The following is a 19719-nucleotide window of genomic DNA, read 5'->3' as shown; positions in this document are numbered from 1 at the left end:
CCAGAGTCCTGGGATTGAGCCCCACATCAGGCTCTCTGCTCTGCAGGGAGCCTGCTTCCTCCTCTCTCTCTGCCTGCCTCTCTGCCTAGTTGTGATTTCTCTCTGTCAAATTAAAAAAAAAAAAAAAAAATATTTAAAAGAGAAACGGGGACCACCTGTGGGTAAGTGTCCCATCTCTTGATTTTGGCTCGAGTTGTGACCTTAAGGTTGTGAGTTCAAGCCCTGTGTCAGGCTCCATGCTGGGCCTGCATAGTCAGCTAGAGACTCTCTCTCTCCCTCTCCCTCTGCCTTCCCCCGTCCCAGCAGGCACTTGCATGCAAGGGCTCTCTTTCTCAAACAAAAAAACCCCAAATCGGAAGTTCCCCATGTCTTTTGTCTAATATGAGATCATTCCTGATTAATTTCCTTCTCCATGCCTGTGACTGTGGCCTCAGGGGGAAAGAGCAGGGGGCATGGGCAGCTTCTTAGTCTTGCATTAGGGACAGAGCCCTGTGGTGAGTTCTGAGGAGACTATAGGTAGAGGGGCCGTATTTTCTGAACCAAAATGGGAAGTAGAGTCAGGCAGCATCCTGGGTGCTTTGCACACATTTTCTCATTCAGTGATCACTTAATTCTCATAACAAGCCTGTGGGAAAGGTGCAGTTTGGCATATGACCATTTTAAAGAAGAAAACGGAGGCCCCAAGAGGTCGAGTCTTCTGAAAATTCAGGCTATAAATGATGAACTTCCGAGATTCAAACCTGGGTCTTTCTGGCTCAAAAAAATCAGTGATCTTTCTCATGAAAATCCTCCCTGCCAAGAAGAAGTATATATGTGGGAAGACTGTGTTTTTTGACAGAGAAAGCGATGCTTAGGGACTGATGCTGAGTTATGAACAGTAAGAAACTTTGCAACCACAGTGGGTAGAGAATACGACAAAGCTGTCTCTTTTTGCCCTGGCTTGGACTGGCCTGCCAGGAGATGCTGATGTGGACATGCTTGCTTCTCGCAGGAGACAACCCATCCGCCCCTGCGTGTGCTGAATCTTTATAGTTCCTCCCTTCTTTGTTGTTCTTACGTGGTTCTAAAAAATGTATTATGGAATGTGCCAAACATTCCGTAATCACAGAATACTTACAGAAGAATAAAGAATACTTATATGCCCACCAGCTAGCTTAATAAATAAAACATTATCTGCTTGTGCTTTTAAATTTACCACACATGATGGGTAGACAAGTAAAGCCAAGTTACAGTGTGGGGAGACCAGGCTTTGAGAGGGAAAAACCTAGATTCAAATCCCAAATCCCAGCTCCGTAATGTATTTCCTTGGAGAGGTCCTAAAACCGTTCTGAGATACTGTTTTTCTGTACAAGAGGAACATTAACACTCACTTCCCAGATTGTAGGGACTGAATGAGATCATGCTTATTAAGAGCTTAACCTGATACATACTAATTACTGGTAGTCCTTGTTCTTATAAACTGTATAACCTGGTAATGATCAAAGGTACTAAAAATAAATCGTACATAGATTTCGCCAATCCCCATGTTTAGCTCTACTTTCTCCCTCCTGTGACTTTAATTTGGAGGCGGTAAATGGTTCCCCAGGTTCTTTAACAGGTGCTAATCTGCATGCCAGCTGAACGACCTCCATAACCTGGGGATCTCCGCCAGCTCTATGGGGCTTTCTCCACTCCCCAGATTGCACAAGATGGTTTATAAGCATCCTCCTTTGCCCGGGCCAGTCCTAGCTTACACCTGACCCCCTGGCCTAATTAAAAGCTCCCCCTTTTCACTCTCAGGAGCATCATGGTTTGCATGATAAGTCCCAAGATGAACCCCAGTAAAAACCATTTCTAAGGCACAAGCCCAGACCTATATAGGAATCTCATACAGGATTCGGGGGGGGGGGGGTAGTTATTAGCAACCAGGTCCAGAGAAGGCCTTCACTGTTCACGGTGCGTTTACACAGATAGGCTCTGAGTGCATCTGTAGGACAACCTTGTATGATGGGAAAGCTGTGTCGGTATTGCCAGTGAGGCGTAGAGAGTCACATTTGTGTTGTCAGTTGTGATCTCCATTTCTTGGGGCAGTCATTCAGCCTGGCCTGCTCGGATCTAGCCCAGGACACTGGCAGGCCTGCAGGGAATGGGATTTGTTTCTGAAAGGATCCCATTCATACCCTCTGCCCTGCAAGGGTAACTGTCTCTTCCTGGCCCCGGGGCTAACCTGGACTTGTGCATTCCCCACACAGGAGATGTGCCCCTTCCTCCACCCCACTCCTTCTAACCCCCTCGCCAGTTCAGAGAAGGAAATTCAGCCTCAGATAGAAGCAAAGCAGAGGGAGCCCCCAGGATTCCTTCTTCCTGTCCCTCAGGTTGGGTGGCTCTATTACTTTACCCTCAGAATCGGTTTAGGCCCCGGCCACTGCATGTGGTGTTAAAAAAACATAAAAGGAGGGATTCCCCGAGGAGAAACACCCTCTATCCATAGCCTCTGCCTGCGAATAAATATTTTATTCCTTCTCAGCAGCTTTTTATGCATGCCTTGAGGCAAATGCATTTTAACAGCTAAACAATTGTGTTTGGAATAAAAATTTTCTTACCCCCACTCTGTTCTCATTTTTTTTTTAATACAGAATTTTTGTATGAGTTCTTTATGAAAGCAAGTCCTACGGCCAATCCCCACACCCACCCCAAATGAGTGATTTAATAGACAACGGAGACACAGAGCCATGTGTTCGAGGGAAGGATGGTTGGGTAGAGCGGAGTGAGGATTTATGAGTGGGGTTGGAATCACTTGGAGTGCACGAAAGTGGCTGGGGGCACAGAGCGTGGACTGGGCCGAGCTGCCAAGTGGAGACCGGCGAATCTCCCCTCCGCGCTGGGGAGCACCTCTGTCCCGGATTGGTTGCTTTGCCTAAGAACAAGCATGGTCTTGCTCAGGAGTCTGACTTTTTTTGGTCGTGTCCTTGCTGAGAATTTCCTCCTGGCACCTGCCAGACATCCAGTTGCAACTTGCCTCGTGTATTCGCTCTAATCCCAGTGCGGGAGAAGCAGCTAATTTCTTTGTGGCCGAGGCCTGACTTCCCGCAACTATGATCCCTGGGGAAGTGTTGAGGAAACCCATCCTGTCCTGGAGAAAGGAAACTTGTGGAGCGGGAAAGGGCTCTCAAGATGGGACTCCATGTCTAAAAGTATCTCTTTCTTGTCTTGCAGAAATCAGGAATGGCAACCTCAAGGCCATCCTAGGCCTCTTCTTCAGCCTCTCCCGCTACAAGCAGCAGCAGCAGCAGCCCCAGAAACAGCATCTCTCTGTGCCGCCACCGCCTGCCGTGGCCCAGGCGGCCGGGGCCCCCTCCCAGTGCCAGGCTGGCACCCCTCAACAGGGGCCGGCCACCCCCCAAGCCCCAGGCCAGCCTCTCCAGACGGCAACACATCAGCAGTCAAAAGCGCAAGCTGAGATGCAGTCCAGGTGGGGGCTCCCCGCCGCCCTGTGACTCCGTGGTCCCCAGGGCGCCCTTCCACACCCTCCTCCCCTCCCCACTGCAGCTGAGGCCAGGAATGTCTTCCTTTGGGCCCCGTCCGTGCTGAAGACTACTGGTAGTGGGGGTATTAGCCCGACCTTGGACCAGATGCGGCGGGGCTGCCTCCTGTGCCTGGTGGAGATGTGCGCTTTTAGAGGTCGGACTGGCCAGCAGCCAGAGCTAATAAGCTGCTGTTGCTTAGCTCTGGCCTGTGTTACACATGCTCCTAGGCAATGAACAGCCCCGAAAATAGACTTCAGACTGGTTTTGCATGTTTGCCTGTAAGCTGGGTGTTCGGTGTTCTATGTGTGACTCATTCTGCTTAGTGGCGGCAGAAGTTCTGCCATAGATGCCTCTGCTGCACCAGAAGAGAAATATCTAGAGGACAGAGGAAAGATGGGCAATGCTTAGCAAGGAAGGGGGCAGCCACCCTCCCAGAGAGGGCCAGGGACTGGATTTTGTTAACCTTGCGAGAGTGGTTAGCGGCCTTCGCTGTGGTCCTCTGTTTTGTAGGATTAGGGTGTGGGTGTTGTTCATGTTCCCGGGGGGCTGATGCCTGCCCGTGGAGCTCTCAGTGTAGGATGATATGCAAGCACAGGGCCAGGGTGCTTACCACCTACTGGGTTACGTTGGGAAAAGTTGCATTCCTCAACGACTCTGCAGAAGATCACCTTGTAGAACATTCGTTTTAATGGCAGAGGGGGAAGAATGGGGATTTGGAGCTAGAAGGTTTTTGACTTATAGTGAAATTCTAGAGAAAAGTCCACAGTAATTGTTTAAAGCTGTAAACCTTTAGTTAGCAAATCATCTAAATGTCACTAATTAAATTGATTGCTTGGTTTCACTTAACATGGGCTGCAGAGTAATGACTTTTGCTTTCCAGTCCCCCAAAGCACCAGTGTTCATAACCATAGGGTTTCTTGCACACATTTGTCCAGCAGCCCGTTGTAGTTGGACAAAGCACAGAACAGTTCCAGACAAAACAGGTGCCTTATAGATGGTTACCGCTTTTTCCTTCCCCTGAGAAGTGCTACTTCCCACTTGTGATGGTGTTAAAACCAGTGGTGATGGATGTGTTGTAAATCCCCTAGTTAATTATCTAATTATATCCAATTTACATTATGGAAATTTATAGGCAAGCAGAAAGGCCTGGACTAGTAATGAGGAACAGAGAGCCAGGCAGCGAGCCCCTGCACCTGACCTGAAGAACCACCTGAGTGCGAGCCATCCTCTGATCAGAGGTCCCTGACGGCCCTGGTGGTTGAATGACCAGGATCTCATTGCCCACACTGTATTCTACAGGGTGCTTATTCCCTGGATGGTAACTTGCAGGGGATGGGCTCCATAGGGGGAAATGTTGGTAAATAATCTGGACTGAGTTGTTAGAACTGTTACTACAGGTCTACTCAGATCCTTAAATCTGCCAAAAATGCATTCATTTGTTTAGTTAGCATTTGAATGCCTTCTGTGTGCCAGGCACTGTTCTAGGCACTTACGGTTCACTTGAGACCACTAATGTGCCTACTCTTTGGATTTTCCTAGAGGAGGCAGGCAAATAGGGAAGGGAACTATCAGGTAGAGGTACTACAATAAGATGATGGGATTCAGAAGGATTAGGTTGATAATTTAGGTTGGACTGCTAGGAGATTCTCTCTGGGAATATGACACCAGGGTAGAGATAGGGATGACATGGAGCAAGCCATGTGAAGTTTAGGTGTAGAATAAATCAGCCAGAGGTTGCAGCTGGTGCAAAGGCCCTGTGGTATAAGAGAAAGCTTGGCAGGTTGGAGGACCAGAAAGAAGGCTGGTGTGGCTGGAGCTCAGTGGGTGAGGGGAGTTGGAAAACGTGATAAGATACCTGTAAGCAAAGCCTCTATCTACATGGAAGATAGTAGGACTGGTGGTCCCTGCAGTAGTAGCCTAGTGCCATGACCTGAGGTCCAGTCACAGAGTGCTAGCTAAACTGGGGAAAGAGTTTGCATTTCATTTTATAGGTAGCCACTGGGGCATCTTGAGCAGAAGAGATACTTGATCTGATTGAGAGTTTAAAAAAATCTTCTCAGCTTCTCTCTGGATAATAAGACTATGAAGCCTTGGGATGGAAGGAAGGACCCCAGGTAAGAGGCTCTTGTAGTCCTCCAGAGGACGGTGGCTTGGACCAAGGGGTGGAGCAGATCTGTTGATGGACCACTTCACGAGCGTGAGCCAACAGGGCTGTGAATCGATGGACAGGCTGGAGTGAGGGAGAGCATCACAGATAAAGCCTAGATTCCTGGCGTGAGCAGTGGTAAATGGTGCTATTTATTGAGGTGAGGGACCCCGAGAGAACACGTGTGCACTGTGAATCTTCAGGAGGGGCCGTAGAAAGCATTCCTCCAACTTAGCCTCAGAACTTACTTCGTGGATCTTCTCACTGCATATAAGATTCCAAGGAACCTGTGTTGAGCAATGCCCAGCTTGTGTCACTAAGCTATGCTAGCCTGAGGCGCCCACTCCAGTGGTAGGCGTATGTTTTCTTAAGAAAACCAGATGTTCCAGTCAGGACACCCATCTCCCAGTAAGAAGAAATGTTCTACTGTTAATAAAGGCTTTACCTAAAGAAGAGTCAAACTTACTTAAGCCAGGTTTTTAGATCCATTGATTCCAGAGTGATTCCTACCATCATGGCCCCCTGACTCAGTACTGTGATGACATGGATTGGCCTTTGGAGTTGCTCTGTGTCCTCCCTCATCCTTTATCTGGCCCAGATTGGGTTAATTCCACAGATGAATGGTTTCCCACATTATACACTGATTCTAATTTTACTTCCAAATAACGATCATATCCTCAAGTTCTAGGGATCTAATATCCCATGCTTACGCACTGGCTATAAATTTAAGAATAGTAAAATGGCAACACTGGCTTAGTTCCATTGTATTTCTATCCGACATTTTTCTTTGGTAACCAGAGCCCCAAGGGTAATGGTTTGGACCCTTGATCATCAGTGACAAATGATGGCGCAAGCCCGGAACGCCAAGTTCCAGTCCCCTGTTAGAACTGTGCCAGATACAAACATGCCTAAACACTGCACCTCTTGGGATAGGAAATACTAAAACCTGGCAGCTTTTCCATGAAATTTGTTAAGAAAGGAGTCGTGGAAGCTGGCAAAGGCAATTTGAGCTGCTGGCATGAGGGAATCTGAGCAACTCCCCCATGATGGCCCAGTGGAGACTCACGTTTACCTCTTCCCTTCAGCTCTTCTCATTAATCCATGTGAGGCCAAGAACTTGATCCGCATTTTATCTCCTGAAATTCCTTACCAGTGCAGAGTCCAGGAGAGGAGCACAGTCCCCAAGACTCATTTTCCTTTCCATCTATGTCTACCATATATATTACCAATATTCAACTGGTCAGGAAAAATCCAGATAATTGCTTCATTTCTTTTCTTCTTCTGTATTCTCTCTTCTCTCTTCCTTTACTTCCAGAGTCTAGTAACACCAACATTGCCTTTCTCACCTGAGACTGCTACATAGGGTTCCAAAGAGATACACAGGTCGGTATAGGATGAACATGGTATAGGGTGTATGGATACAAGAAAGATAAATATTTCTACCTTTTGTAAGGCCGTAAGTAAGTTTACCTTTCTATTAAACCCAATCAAGTTTCCTCACATGTACAGATTTTTTTTTAAGATTTTATTTATTTATTTGACAGAGAAAGATTACAAGTAGACAGGGAAGCAGGCTACCCACTGAGCAAAGAGCCCAGTGCAGGGCTTCACCCCAAGACCCTGAGATCATGACCTGAGCCGAAGGCAGAGGCTTAGGCTTAACCCACTGAGCCACCCAGACACCCTGACATGTACAAATTTTTATCTAAACCCTAGAATTTAGCAAGTTCAGAAGTCTTAAATGAACATTTCTTTAAAAAAAAAAAGAGAGAGAGAGAGAGATTTACTTATTTACTTGAGAGAGAAAGCAAGCTCAGTGGGGAGGGGCAGAAGAAGGAGAGAGAGAATCTTAAGCAGATTTGGAGCTGAGCATGGAATCTGATGTGGGTCTCAGTCCCATGATCCTGAGATCACGACCTGAGCCAAAGCCAAGAGTCAGATGCTTAACCAACTGCGCCAGCCAGGAGCCCCTTAAATGAGCATTTCTATACCACTGAGAGTGAATCTTCCCAAGAGTAGCAAAACTTGCAAACATCTATACCCTTGTTTTGGGTCAACATTTTATGGCACATTTACCTGAAAAACATGCTGGTAGAACAAGTATGTGAAACAAACATTTAGATACTCTTAGAAAGGTATAAAGTTTGTTTACGTGTCAGACACCCCTCACTTCGGTGTCTTCTGAGGGGAAGAAGAAGCCTTATGTCCCAAGTAGCAGAAAAGATGTTTGGCATTTTTTTTGTAAAAAGAAATCACAGAAGTTCTTACATAATCTTGATAGTAAGTTCTTCATATTGGCATTTTGTCACATCAGAAGAGTTAAAGCCGGAAGGAAGGCTGTGTATTATAGGAAAAGTGGGCAGAGGGCGAACCAGCCATCCCCACTGTTACCTACTCCTATTAGTGGTGTGTGTGTCTAACGTATCTTCCCTCCCCTCACTCATCCCTTCTACTGTTTTTCTTTCCCATCATGCAGTGCGTCATCCAAGGACTCATCTCAAAGCAAAATCATCCGCTTCACTCTGGGTCAGAGAAAGATTTCTAGGTTAGATTTTTCTGTGTCCTGCAAAGCATGGTTTCAACCCAACTCATTGATCCCTTTGCTCTGGCTAAGTTTCCTTTCAGTCCCTCTCCCTGTTTCATGTTTGCAGTTTGAGCAAACCAAACATGCTTTGGCTTTGGCTCTCCAATGTTGGAGAGTTTTGAGTGTTTGGGGTGGGGGGGAGGCATCATTGAAAAGGAGTGTGTATGTGTGTGTCAGAGCCTATGTGAGATGAAGCTGTACATACTGCTTCTGCGTTTCTTTGAGTTGGCCTTTGTTCGCTCATCAAAATCCTTTCTGATTTAGGGAGAGGTAAGTTTCTAGGGGGATTTTGTAGTTGTTTTATGATGAGCTTGGCTCCCTGCTCTGGCCTGGCCCTGATCCCACCTCACCTGCATCCCTTTTGTGTGTGTGTGTGTGTGGTGCTTTTTATTGTTGCTGTTATTGCTAAAATTACTAATGTGGGATTGGTTTTCTTTTGAATTATAAAGAACTGAAGCATGACTCCCATTGGTGGGAGGAGACAAAGCAGCAAGGCAGCTCTGTCTCATTTTCGTTTCTGGATGCTCTTTTGTACCTTGGAGAGATTGCCTCCTAAAAATAAAAATCAGCCTTGCTCACTAACTAGTTCTCTTGACACAGAGTTTGGCATCTACAGCCTCGTAGGAGGACCTGTTCCAGGGTATGGAAAATGCCGGTCACATCTTTGGGATCCACTTCTTTGAAAAGTAGCAAGAACTAACATTTTTGAATGTTCATTATGCACCAGTTTGATTGCATATCTTATTTAATCCTCACGTCAGTCTTCATATGGCAGGTCATGGTATTATCCCCATTTTACAGATGAGAAAACTAAAATCGAGGAAGTTAGGTAAGTTACCCAAGGTGACACAGAAAGTACAAAAAAGCAGGAGTTGAGCCCAGGTTTCTTACTCTAGAACCCTCACCTTAACCACTGTCTTACACTCCTCTCTTCCTCCCCTTCGAAATCTGGTACTTAGGGGGTTGTCAAGGCTGCTTTTAAAAATCTTTGATTCTCGACATTACTCTCAGTCTTTTGTTTCCACGTGTAACATCCCAACAGAACCCGATGCTGGGGTGGAATTGCTTCATTTACTTTTCATTGAATTCTCACTTAAAGCTAAAGGGAGACCCACACTGCATTTGTATCTGTATTTGTGTGGCAAAGACGTTCTGAACGCCTGCCCCACTCCGTCAAGCTCTAGGTCCCTTTTCTAGCCAGAGCCTTCTTTTCCTTTTCTAAAAGGTTACACATCGGGAGACCCAACTTGGGATCTGCCTGGCTGTTGGCGAGAAGCCACAGGGCAGTGGCCTCTCTGTAGACCAAGTCCAGATACTACCCTGACTTGGTTCTGGGGGACAGGAGGGAACCCACATTTATCAGTGCTTCTCATAATCTTGTGTCTTTGTCAGTTTGGGATGCTAGAACAAATCACCGTAAACTGGGTGACTTAAACAGCAGAAATATTTTCCTCACAGTCCTGGAGGCTGGGAAGTTCAAGGTCAGGATGACGTTCAGTCAGGTTCTAGTGAGAGCCCTGTTCCTGGTTTTCAGATGGCCGTGTTCTTGCTGTGTCCGCACATAGGGAGCAACACGAGAGGAAGCAAGCCCCATTCATTCTCTTGTTATAAGGCACCAATCCCATCATGAGGTCTTTAACCTCATGACCTAAGTCCCTCCCGTGAGCCCCATTTCCAGATACCATCACCCAGGGATTAGGGTTATGACACATGAATCGGGGCAGGAGCGGGGAGGACGTAAACACCCAGGTCATAACAGCATACTAGAGAGTGCCTGCTTTCCCTGAAGAGTAACACAGGGTCCAACTCGGACACCGACTGCACTGGCAAATGGGGTTCCCAGTTTTTGAGTGTGGTACAGATGTCCCTACATAGGTGTCAACCTAAATAAGCAGGTAAACTGAGGCAAGCTCAAATTACCAAACTCAAATTGAGCTTATTTGGGAATAGCAGAGGAATTGCAATTTGGGAAACACATGCCAGAGCAAGAAACAAGTGAGTCTATTGAGGATTTGGGGTGTGCTGTTTTTTGTTTTTTTTTTTAAGATATTTATTTATTTGACATAGTGAGAGAGATCACAAGTAGGCAGAGAGACTGGCGGGGGTGGGGGGAGAAGGCTCCCCACTGGGCAGAGAGCCCAGTGTGGGGCTGGATCCCAGGACCCTGAGACCATGACCTAAGCCGAAGGTAGAGGCCCAACCCACTGAGCCACCCAGGCGCCCCTGGGGGGTGCTGTATTGATGGAACAGGAGTGCAAGGGGACATGTGAGGGTCCAGCCAGAGTCCAAGCAGTATGTTCATCAGTTTGAAGATGGAGAGGAATTCTGGCAGATGTGCATTGGTCAGGAGATAAGTTTCATAATCCGTAAATCAGACATTTATGGGAAATCGGCCTTCCCGTTCTTAAGTGCCATTCTTCTGAGGACGTGTGCATGAGATTCTCCATTTCCTACCCTCCAATTCCACTGTAGATTGAAATTCTTTCACGGACAAAAGGAAAGGAGGGAAATGGGCTTGGAGGGAACCTGAAATCCAGTGTTTGTTCCCACGATGTGCTCCGTTCTAGAAGATAAAGCCAACAGGAGCTTGCTGGGGAAATATCTACTTGAGGCACATGGCCACCGCGGGATGATTTGTTATCAGTCCCGGATGGTGGAAGGAGGCAGTGGGAAGAGAGGAAGGACTGAAGGGTGAGGCCATGTCTGCCCCTCCCCCAGGGTGTGCTGGGTCTAGGGCTTCCAAGCTGACTGAACGCCAAGGTCTGGCTTTCTTTCAGGGTCACATCCCCCACCTAGAGTTTCTTTTGGATACATTTTTGTCTTTGATGAGGCTAATGAAAGGATGTTCTTTGTTTCGTTATTTGCCTAATAATCCTCCTCGCCCTCCCTTATCCCCCTCCCTTTCCCGCCCCCAGCCTTGAACACAATTCTGATAAGCATTTTAGCTGATCCAGGCATCACCAAATGGAGCCATAAAGTTAGCTGCCAAAAGAAATAGCCTTACCCCTGCTGATGGAGCAAGGCACCTCTCCCAGAGCTCGGGAAATAGATCTTATTCAAGTGCAAACATTGCTGGAACACCTGGAGGAGTCAAACACCTCGAGAGGCACTAGGGGTCTCCAACAGGGTGGGAAGCCTCACCCAGGAGTCTGGACGCAGGGAAGAGGCTTATGGGGGAATCAGCACAGGGATGGATGTTTTCCATAAATTTCTGCCTTCGACTACAATTATTGTCCCTCGGCAAGACCGGCGGGTGCCAGGTTCATAGGCATAGTCCATCTGCAGAGACGTGGAGGCATGGCAGCTGTGAGTGCGGCTAGTCAAACCTCCTGAAAGCCTCTCTTCACCACTCACCACGTTACCTGGGCAGACGATTTATTCTCCAGGAGCCCGTGTTTCCTCACTGCCTCATTCAGTGTGATCAAGTAAACTCATCCCAACCCTTTTATGTCTGGCCCGTAATGAGTGCACCATAACCAGCAGATGCAGTGACGTTGGTGTTTCGGGTTGATCTGGGCCAGCTGGGGCCACCAGGCCACCTCTAGCAAAGCCCCATGGAGTTGATCTACATGACCATCTTATGGCAAGGAAGCGGTGGGACTCATACTTCTGTTCTCTTTGTCTAGCTGCGAAAAGCAGAGGCCATGGAGATGAAAGATTTAGCATTTAATGATCTCCTCTGGCTAAAAAAACCGTCTCTGATCACACCTTCCACCTGAGATCCCAAACATGTGCACACAAGCTGCCATCCTTCCTGGGAGGGCCATCTTCTCCATTTCAAGTGGCTTCACGGGGAAGAAGGCCTTTCTTCCCATCAGCGTGCAGTGTGTGGAGCTGGGATGCACTCACAGGTTATGTGCCAGCAGTGACTACTTACCACCCTGCCTGCTTGGCTCTGAACATGGTGACGAATCAGCCATGGCTCCAGCAGTAGCGGGATTATCTTCTGCCTCTTTTTAACACCACTTCCTCTAAATTTACTTTTTTTTTTTTTTTTTTTTTTTGGAAAAGCAACATGTGTATGTTTCAAAGAACCCATCTGTGCCCTCTGTCATTTTGTAACTATGTTTGGATCATGGAATGATCTTGAGAAGTAGAGTTGTTCTGGCAAAGGAGTCCTTGGAACATTCTGGCACCATAAATGATGCAGGATTGACTTGACATGCTCCCCTCTCCCTGCTGGTCCACATGAGTGAGACCCAACTCTCCTGAGAAGAGGGATGCTAATGTACAGGCAGCAACTGTTTCCAGGCTAGGACTTGATAGCAGTTCTGGTGATGCTCGAAGATATTAACAGTAATGAACTTGGGAATGTGAGCTGGGTCTGTGTTACTGTGAACCAGAGGATACTCTCCTTTTCTGCTCTAGCTCTGCTCCCAGCCTCCCTAACAAATGCCTCATTGCTGGAGGCCAGGACAATGTCCAGATTCATACTGTGGCACAAAAGGACTTCTCTACTCGTGCCCTGCCTGCTTCTCCAGCCTCATTTCCTCCCAACCTGTCCCCCACTCCCCAGCATACACCAGCCCTTCCTTCCTCTTCAGGAGACCTCTACCTTTCATCCTGACTCTTTATCCTCTTGCCCTCCACTCACATTTCTGTTCCATGTGCCACATCTTCCTCTGGGGTCCCATCAATTTGGAACCTTCCCTGGCCAGCCCACCAACTTCCAAGATTATCGTTTTCCTTCTCTGAATTACTTCTGACCTTTGTATATTCTTTTATCAATACATATGTAATTTAGATGTCATCTGGGATCAGTCAGTCCCTTAAGATCTAGAGGAGAAAGCACAAGAACCCTCCCTCTGCCTGTCTGGCCTGCCGTAGTAAAATACCACAGACTTAGTGGCTGATAAACAACAGAAATTTATTGTCCACATTTCTCGAAGCTGGAAGTCCAAGATCAGGATGCCAGCCTAGTTGGGTTCTGGTGAGCACTACCTTCCAGGTGGCAGATGGCTGACTTCTCACTCTTCTCACTCTGTCCTCATACGGTGGAAGAGACCAGCTAGTATTCTGTACCATTTTTTATAAGGGTGTTAATATCATTCTTGAGGGTTCTGTGTAATGACTTAATCATCTCCCACAGGCCCCACCTCCTAACAAGATCACAGTGGGCATTAGGATTTGCATGTAGGAATTTGGGGTGGGGGGACATAAACATTCAGACCATAGGAAACTCTTCTTCAATTTTCAGAAAACCCAGTGCCTTCCCCATGATTGCTCATGTACCTTAGGTCTTCAAGTTCACCTTTGTCTTTGAAATGCTACATTTGAAATCTTATAATTCACTCTGAATTAAATTGGGGGCATTGACTCACTATCCCAAAGAATATTTTGGTTTCCTCATGGGTCGATCCAAACAAGCCTTTTTCCTTACTTCCTACCCACCACACGTTCATTCATGGCCTTTGTATGTTAGGTGCACTTTGCTGAAAATTTCAGAGGGCTGGTGGGGAGCTTGCTTTGGAGCAAGCAATACTCAAGTCCATTCACAACAAAACCCATGTTTTAAAGCATCTAGACACTTTCTGAAACTTGGAAGGAATTACTTGGTCTCTACCTAGTCTTACCATTTGGTCAGCTTCGAGGAGCTGTCCTGACTAAGGCGTAACAGTGATGGAGGTAGAAGGTGACATGAATTGGCTTGGACTTTGGGGCGGCTTTTGATGCCTAAATATGTGCTGACCATTCCTTTTCATATAAGCCGCCTCCCAAGCCTTCAAGAGCTCCTTCTCCATGTCCTAGGAAATTGGGCACAACCCTGCAGCCATTTGAAGGCTATGCCGCTCCCATCAGAGGTGCACCTCTAGGTCCTGACTCAGTGCAGAGAATCTGATGATGACCACCCATGGGAAACCAGAACTGTCTTAGTTGATCTAAGACCAGGAATGTTTCACTCTGGGGACTGGGGCCTACAGATGGCTCAGAGGTCCCTTAAGTATAAGGTCTCTGTCACAGATACTTGGATGAGGCAATTTCTCTTCTGGAACGTTTCTTAGGGAAATGAGTACCATCTGCCAAAACCTGGCTTGCCTCTTTGAAAATGTAGATCTCAGACTTTCTTATGTTGATTTTTGTCCTCTCTCTTCCGATACTTTCATCTAGATCCATCGATTTCCTTCATTATTTTGATTGTTTTTTGTACCAAAGCATCTTTCCTTTATTACAATGCTGAATTCATTTTTGAATTCATGCTCAGCAGAGAGGATGAGAAGGGGAACTCACATGCATTAAGTATTTATAATAGGCCAGACATTAAGCACCATTCCAAATGAACAACTATCCTATTGGGTAGTTTATTATTATTCCAAAGTTATCTGATATGGAACATGAATCTTGGAGAGATTATAACACTGGCCCACTGTCATGTGTATGGAAAAAGCCCATCTTTTATCCATTATTCCACACTGCCTCACCGAGGACTAGACTGCCTACGCAATTCAAGGTTATACTCATTCCATCCGATGCTTTGATCAATCTTCTTTCTCTAATGGCCCTGACTGCCCTGAAAAATCTGTGGTCCAGCCCTGGGTCAGGGCAGTGGGGGCTCTTCAGCAGTTTGCGAAAGGAATATATCTTTTCCTTTCCTGTTGCTTTTTGCTTCTCCACTCCTTGCAAGCCCCCTCTGAAGTAGAATGCTATGGCCCTTTACCCTCTACCACTTCATACAGTTGCTGTGACATTATCTTGGAACAAGGCTATAATCCTTTTCCAGGCCTGTTTGTGGGCATAAGGACTCCTGTAGACTATAGCTGCGTTAGAGGAGTCCAGCCCAAAGGACTCCACGTCTGTACCTGCAGAATCCCTACCATTAGTTGTCAGTACTCCGCTAAAAATGACTTGGAAGCCTCACTGGATGCTGTTTGTACTCGAAGCAGAACCAAGACGTACCAAGATCCCATTCCTAGGCCTCCTTATCCAGTTGTGCTGGCCACATCTGGTATTCACATATAGACCAAGGCACTGCTGGTTTTGTACCGCACTCTGTGCCTGTCTTTATGGGGTGAATATTTTCTCCAAACAAGATGGGGTAAATTAACAGAGGGCAAATCCTCCTAGTGCAGTGGAAAGTACACTTCCCTCTGCCACTTGGTCGGGGAGAACTCACCCCCTTCCTTCTCGCCTAGTTCCCAGTCAGGGAATTGGGCCACCTTCTTCTTAACTGTATAAATTTTACAGTGCTCTCACACTAGCTCATGTTCTCTGTTTATTCTACAACCATCTTTCTTGCTCAGCCAGCAAGAAAAGTTTAAAGTGATTGCCTGCTTATATGTAAAATGCTTCCAGACTGCAGACCTCTTTGGTGCTTACAGATTTGCATGGGAAGAGAAAGTTGAAAGCTTTATGAGTTGAAAGTTCAGACTTATCACTAGATCTAATGCTAGTCAGCAGAGGGTCCAGTGGCTTTTAAACACAGTTAAGTGGGTTTTAGCTGAAAGATAGAACTATTTCATTATTTATTCATCTTTCAACTTTTAATGATTAGAAACAGCCTGCTTTGTAGTCTCTGAACCCAAGTTCCTGATCTGGGGAGACTTAACCTTAACTCTTGGGGGAGGAGGCCATAATATCTTGAGACATATTACAAAGATGTCTGCTAGCTTTATTTCCCAAATTACCCCAATAGAGGTATTTCATTTAAAGAGAACATGTATGTGTGTCTTTAGGTTAATGGATTCCTGCTGGTTCTACAGAAAGAATATATTATTGTATCCATCTACTGTGCAGAGAAGCTGGGCTTCAGCCTTTAAGTAATGCCTGTGGAGACCAGTTGTCAGGTGTTGAGGAAGAATACATGTCTCAACACATGTTTTCACCCAGGCCATAACTTTTCTCATTGTAGTTGTATTGGGTTCTGAGTGCTAGCAAGTCTTTTTCTGACCATTATAAATTAGATCATTTTCTTGACCCTGCAACCCTGGATTATGACAAACATATGACAAACCAAAGGTAGGTATTAATGCACACATAATAAGGTAAACACTTTAGAGTCTTAATTGACCTTTATGTTCCACACTTTATAGAATGAGAGTTGACATGGCTTGGTCCCACCGGAAAGTAAAATTTCTCCTCCAAGAGAAAAAGGAAGATGAATTTTGTATTTTTAATCAGCAAACATATACATTTACTTTTCCTTCAGAATTTGCCTTTGCTCAAAGGCAAACTCAGGTTTTGCTGTTGGACTTTGCTGGGGTCCTTAGTAGCCTAGATGTTTGTAGTGATTCCACTAAATCTTTTGATTGGCAAACCTCCACAGACCCAATGTCTTGAATGGTTCGTGTACCTCCTGCATGGTTGCAGTTCCTTCTTCTGAGACACTACTGTTCCCCTGAGACTGAATCCATCCTTCTGTTGCTCTTGCATTTTAGACTTCCAGGTCCCACGGCAAGGGTATCCGCTGCAGGCAGCGAAGCCAAAACACGTGGAGGGTCAGCCACTGCTAACAACCGACGCAGCCAGAGCTTTAACAACTATGACAAGTCCAAACCTGTCACCTCCCCGCTTCCACCACCACCACCAAACAGCCATGAGAAAGGTAAGTCAACCTCTTGAGGATCCTTTTTGACATCTTCCTTTACAGCAGATCCAGCTCCTTTGGGTGAGTTTGGTCAGGGTTGGGAGCGGATTGTAAATACGATGGACCACAGGACATATTGGCTGGCAGGAACTTTGTTAACAGAGGCATGAAGAAGTGGGGGAAATGTGTTCCTAGTTGCTAGCAGAAATACGCGTATTTGTTTCAGTGAGGGCCCAGAAGATAACTGACTACGGAGAGGAGCGATACAGCATCTACAATTTGAAAATAAACTTGCATAGAACATGTTGTGTATGGTAGATGGTTTTCTAGAAATGCAAGCTTCTTGGAGGATGCATTGTGTAAACTGCTTAGATTTTTACCCATCAAAAGTGATATGAAGGAAGTGAAATAGAAGGGGTGTTTCACCCTTTGAAAAGAAATGTGGATTGGCCAAATGAATATCTTGGCTACATAAAAGAATATGCAACATTATTCTTGTGTTCTGGTGATGTAACTTTTATCAAAAGAGGATAAGACTTTTTGCTATACATAGCCCTGAGATTTTAGGATAGGGGGAAAGGTGAGTAGCGTTGTGGGGGCTGTTGCCCAGAAGGTAGTGAAACAAACCTTTGCTTGCTCCAGCCTGTGTCCTGTGGGACACTGGGGAAACTAATCAGCATAGAAGATTCTACGGTAAGAGGCAGAGCCCTCCTTCATTCCTCCCAGGCAAAGGGGTATAGACTTCTTCGTGGAACATGTTCAGATCGCTTGGAAGCATTGTCTGTCTGATAGGATTTGTCCTAGATGTGCCCCGTTACTCTCCCAAGACCCAAGGGGGTTGTCCCTCACTCCTTAAAGTGTCCAAGAGTCTGGACAGCCCTCCCACTGTGAATGAGGTCAGAGCCTCCCTGACCTACCTCTCCAGCCCAGGTTGACTTGGTTCAGTGGAGTTGGGTTTCTGCCCTACCCCCAGCTAGAATACTTGAGAAAATATGAAGGAAATTTGTGTATGGCTGATATATATATGGCAGAATGTTTTGCCTACAGGGCTCTGGAAACTCCACAACTAGAAGTAGGATGTCTTAGCCAGTCAAGATGCTTTGTGATCCAGCCCTTGGCTTCTGCCTAAAGAAAATCATTTTTCTTCTTCTCTGTTCCCTCTCTTCACCTCTCCTCCCTTTCTCTTCTACAACCATGCCCAAGTGTGTTCTTTTCAAAAGTGTGTTCTTTTCAAAAATGTGTTCTTTTCAAAAGTGTGTTCTTTTCAAAAATGTGTTCTTTTCAAAAGTGTGTTCTTTTTAAAAGTGTGTTTAAATTGCAAAAATAACATATGCTTGTAAAATGGTACAAGTACATATCAAATAAAAGTTCTCCTTTGCACGCTCCCTGAAGGATGCTAATATAAACCGTCCTATATATATTCTTCTGGAACTGATTTCACAATACATTTACACACACACATACGCAAAATCTATATAGAAAGGTGTTTTTTATATAAATAAATAAGAGCTACATTTTACTGAGGACCTACTATGGGCCTCATTGAATCGCCCAACAAGCTATGTTGTTATCCCCATCTTACAAGGGATGAGACTTGGGCAAAGGGAGGTTAAATACTTGCTGAGCCACACCAGAGACAGTGGGAGGTGAAGTTGGATTTGAACCCATGCACCTTGGTTCCAGAACCATTATTAATACTATGCTTTTCCTGCAAGCAGAAAGGAAATGCTCAGGTCTTACCCATTGAACTCTGGAGATGTGCAGGTTGAGCAAGAGAGGGGAGCTAAGAGTATGTGGGAGGCACCCTGCCCAGAGCCCTCTGCCGGGCCATCCCATCCTTGTGCCATGGTCACCTGGAGAGAAGCTATCTTAAAAAACATCTGAAGGATGGATGTGAGACCAATACCCATAAGACTGAAAAAAGAAAGAGAAGTTCCTCATGGTTAGAACAGGTAGGGGAGGATGAAGGGTTGACAGCAGGAATGTTGTCCCAGAGCCTCCCAAAGAGGCAGGACCACTCAGGCAGCCCACCAGGTGCTGGCCAGCTGTGCTGGGACGGCCACCAGTCTCCTCCTGTCATGGGCACCGGCTGCCATGTGTGCCCCGAGCGGCCAGGGAGCCACACGCCTGTCAAAGGACAGTGGCTGTAAATTCTAATGGTGGCATTGCCTCAGGGAAGGACTATGGGATAGGAAGAGAGAAAAGTCAGACGTACTTACTGAGCAGGTATTATTTATTTGCCAGGGACTTTGATCGTCACCGTGTTACTTGATCTTCACAAATGTCCTAGTTTTACAGGTAAGGGAGGCTAACTGAGATGTGGTCACTTGCCCTCCCTGTAATTGAGCCCTGGAATTCGTATTGAGGTTTGACTCCTGGATTTGAACTCTGGCTCTATTCTGTCGCCTGGGAGATCTATGGTGAGGACCGAGTGAGGTAGTGTGAGAATATTTTGTGAGCTCTGAATCTCACAAAATCCACTGAGGATTCGCTTTCGGAATGATTACAAATAACGGATTGGGGTTCCAGGTACACTAAAGGGTGCTTTTGTTTCCCCTCTCCCATCCTGGGGAGCTTAGGTAAAGCCCATGTGGGGCAGACCCGGGTATTTTTTATACCAGCGCTTTCCCACCATCCTGAGGTAAAGGGACGGTGCGACTTTACCTTCAGAGGCTTTTGTACTTCCTCCTCCTTACTCACCGACCCTATGCCCTCCATTGAATCTGATCTCGATGGCAGCTTATGAGGTAGCTGGATCCAAGCGATATACAGTATATGCGGAGAGAAGTAGCTCCACCACCCGGCCATGTGGGAGGCAACACAGGTTCTTGGGTGCATAAGGTAGCCTGAGATAGCATCCTTCATCCTGAGAAGTCTTGGAGAGAGGCACACTAGTGAGCAGAAAGACTGGAGCTCAGTGTGGCTGGTGCTGCGGTGGAGGTGTGGACTGGTGAGTTAAAGT

At 46.3% G+C, this 19719-nt stretch overlaps 1 protein-coding gene across 6 annotated transcripts in view; it reads left to right on the top strand.

Annotated features, from left to right (window-relative positions):
* NAV2 (neuron navigator 2) overlaps positions 1 to 19719 on the top strand; it is a 399056-nt gene that overhangs the window by 166266 nt on the left and 213071 nt on the right. For 4 of the 6 annotated variants that reach the window (XM_046014625.1, XM_046014623.1, XM_046014622.1 and 1 more), the window contains exons 5-7: positions 3196 to 3451; positions 8129 to 8197; positions 16609 to 16775. In XM_046014625.1, the coding sequence (XP_045870581.1) occupies positions 3196 to 3451; positions 8129 to 8197; positions 16609 to 16775 (492 nt within the window). The remainder of the gene's footprint in view (positions 1 to 3195; positions 3452 to 8128; positions 8198 to 16608; positions 16776 to 19719) is intronic. The other 2 variants (XM_046014626.1, XM_046014624.1) reach the window with 1 other exon arrangement.

This window comes from Meles meles, chromosome 8 (genome assembly GCF_922984935.1).
Source record: "Meles meles chromosome 8, mMelMel3.1 paternal haplotype, whole genome shotgun sequence".
Lineage (NCBI taxonomy): Eukaryota > Metazoa > Chordata > Mammalia > Carnivora > Mustelidae > Meles > Meles meles.
Note: the sequence above shows the minus strand (reverse complement) of the source record. Positions and strands in the feature narration are given on the sequence as shown.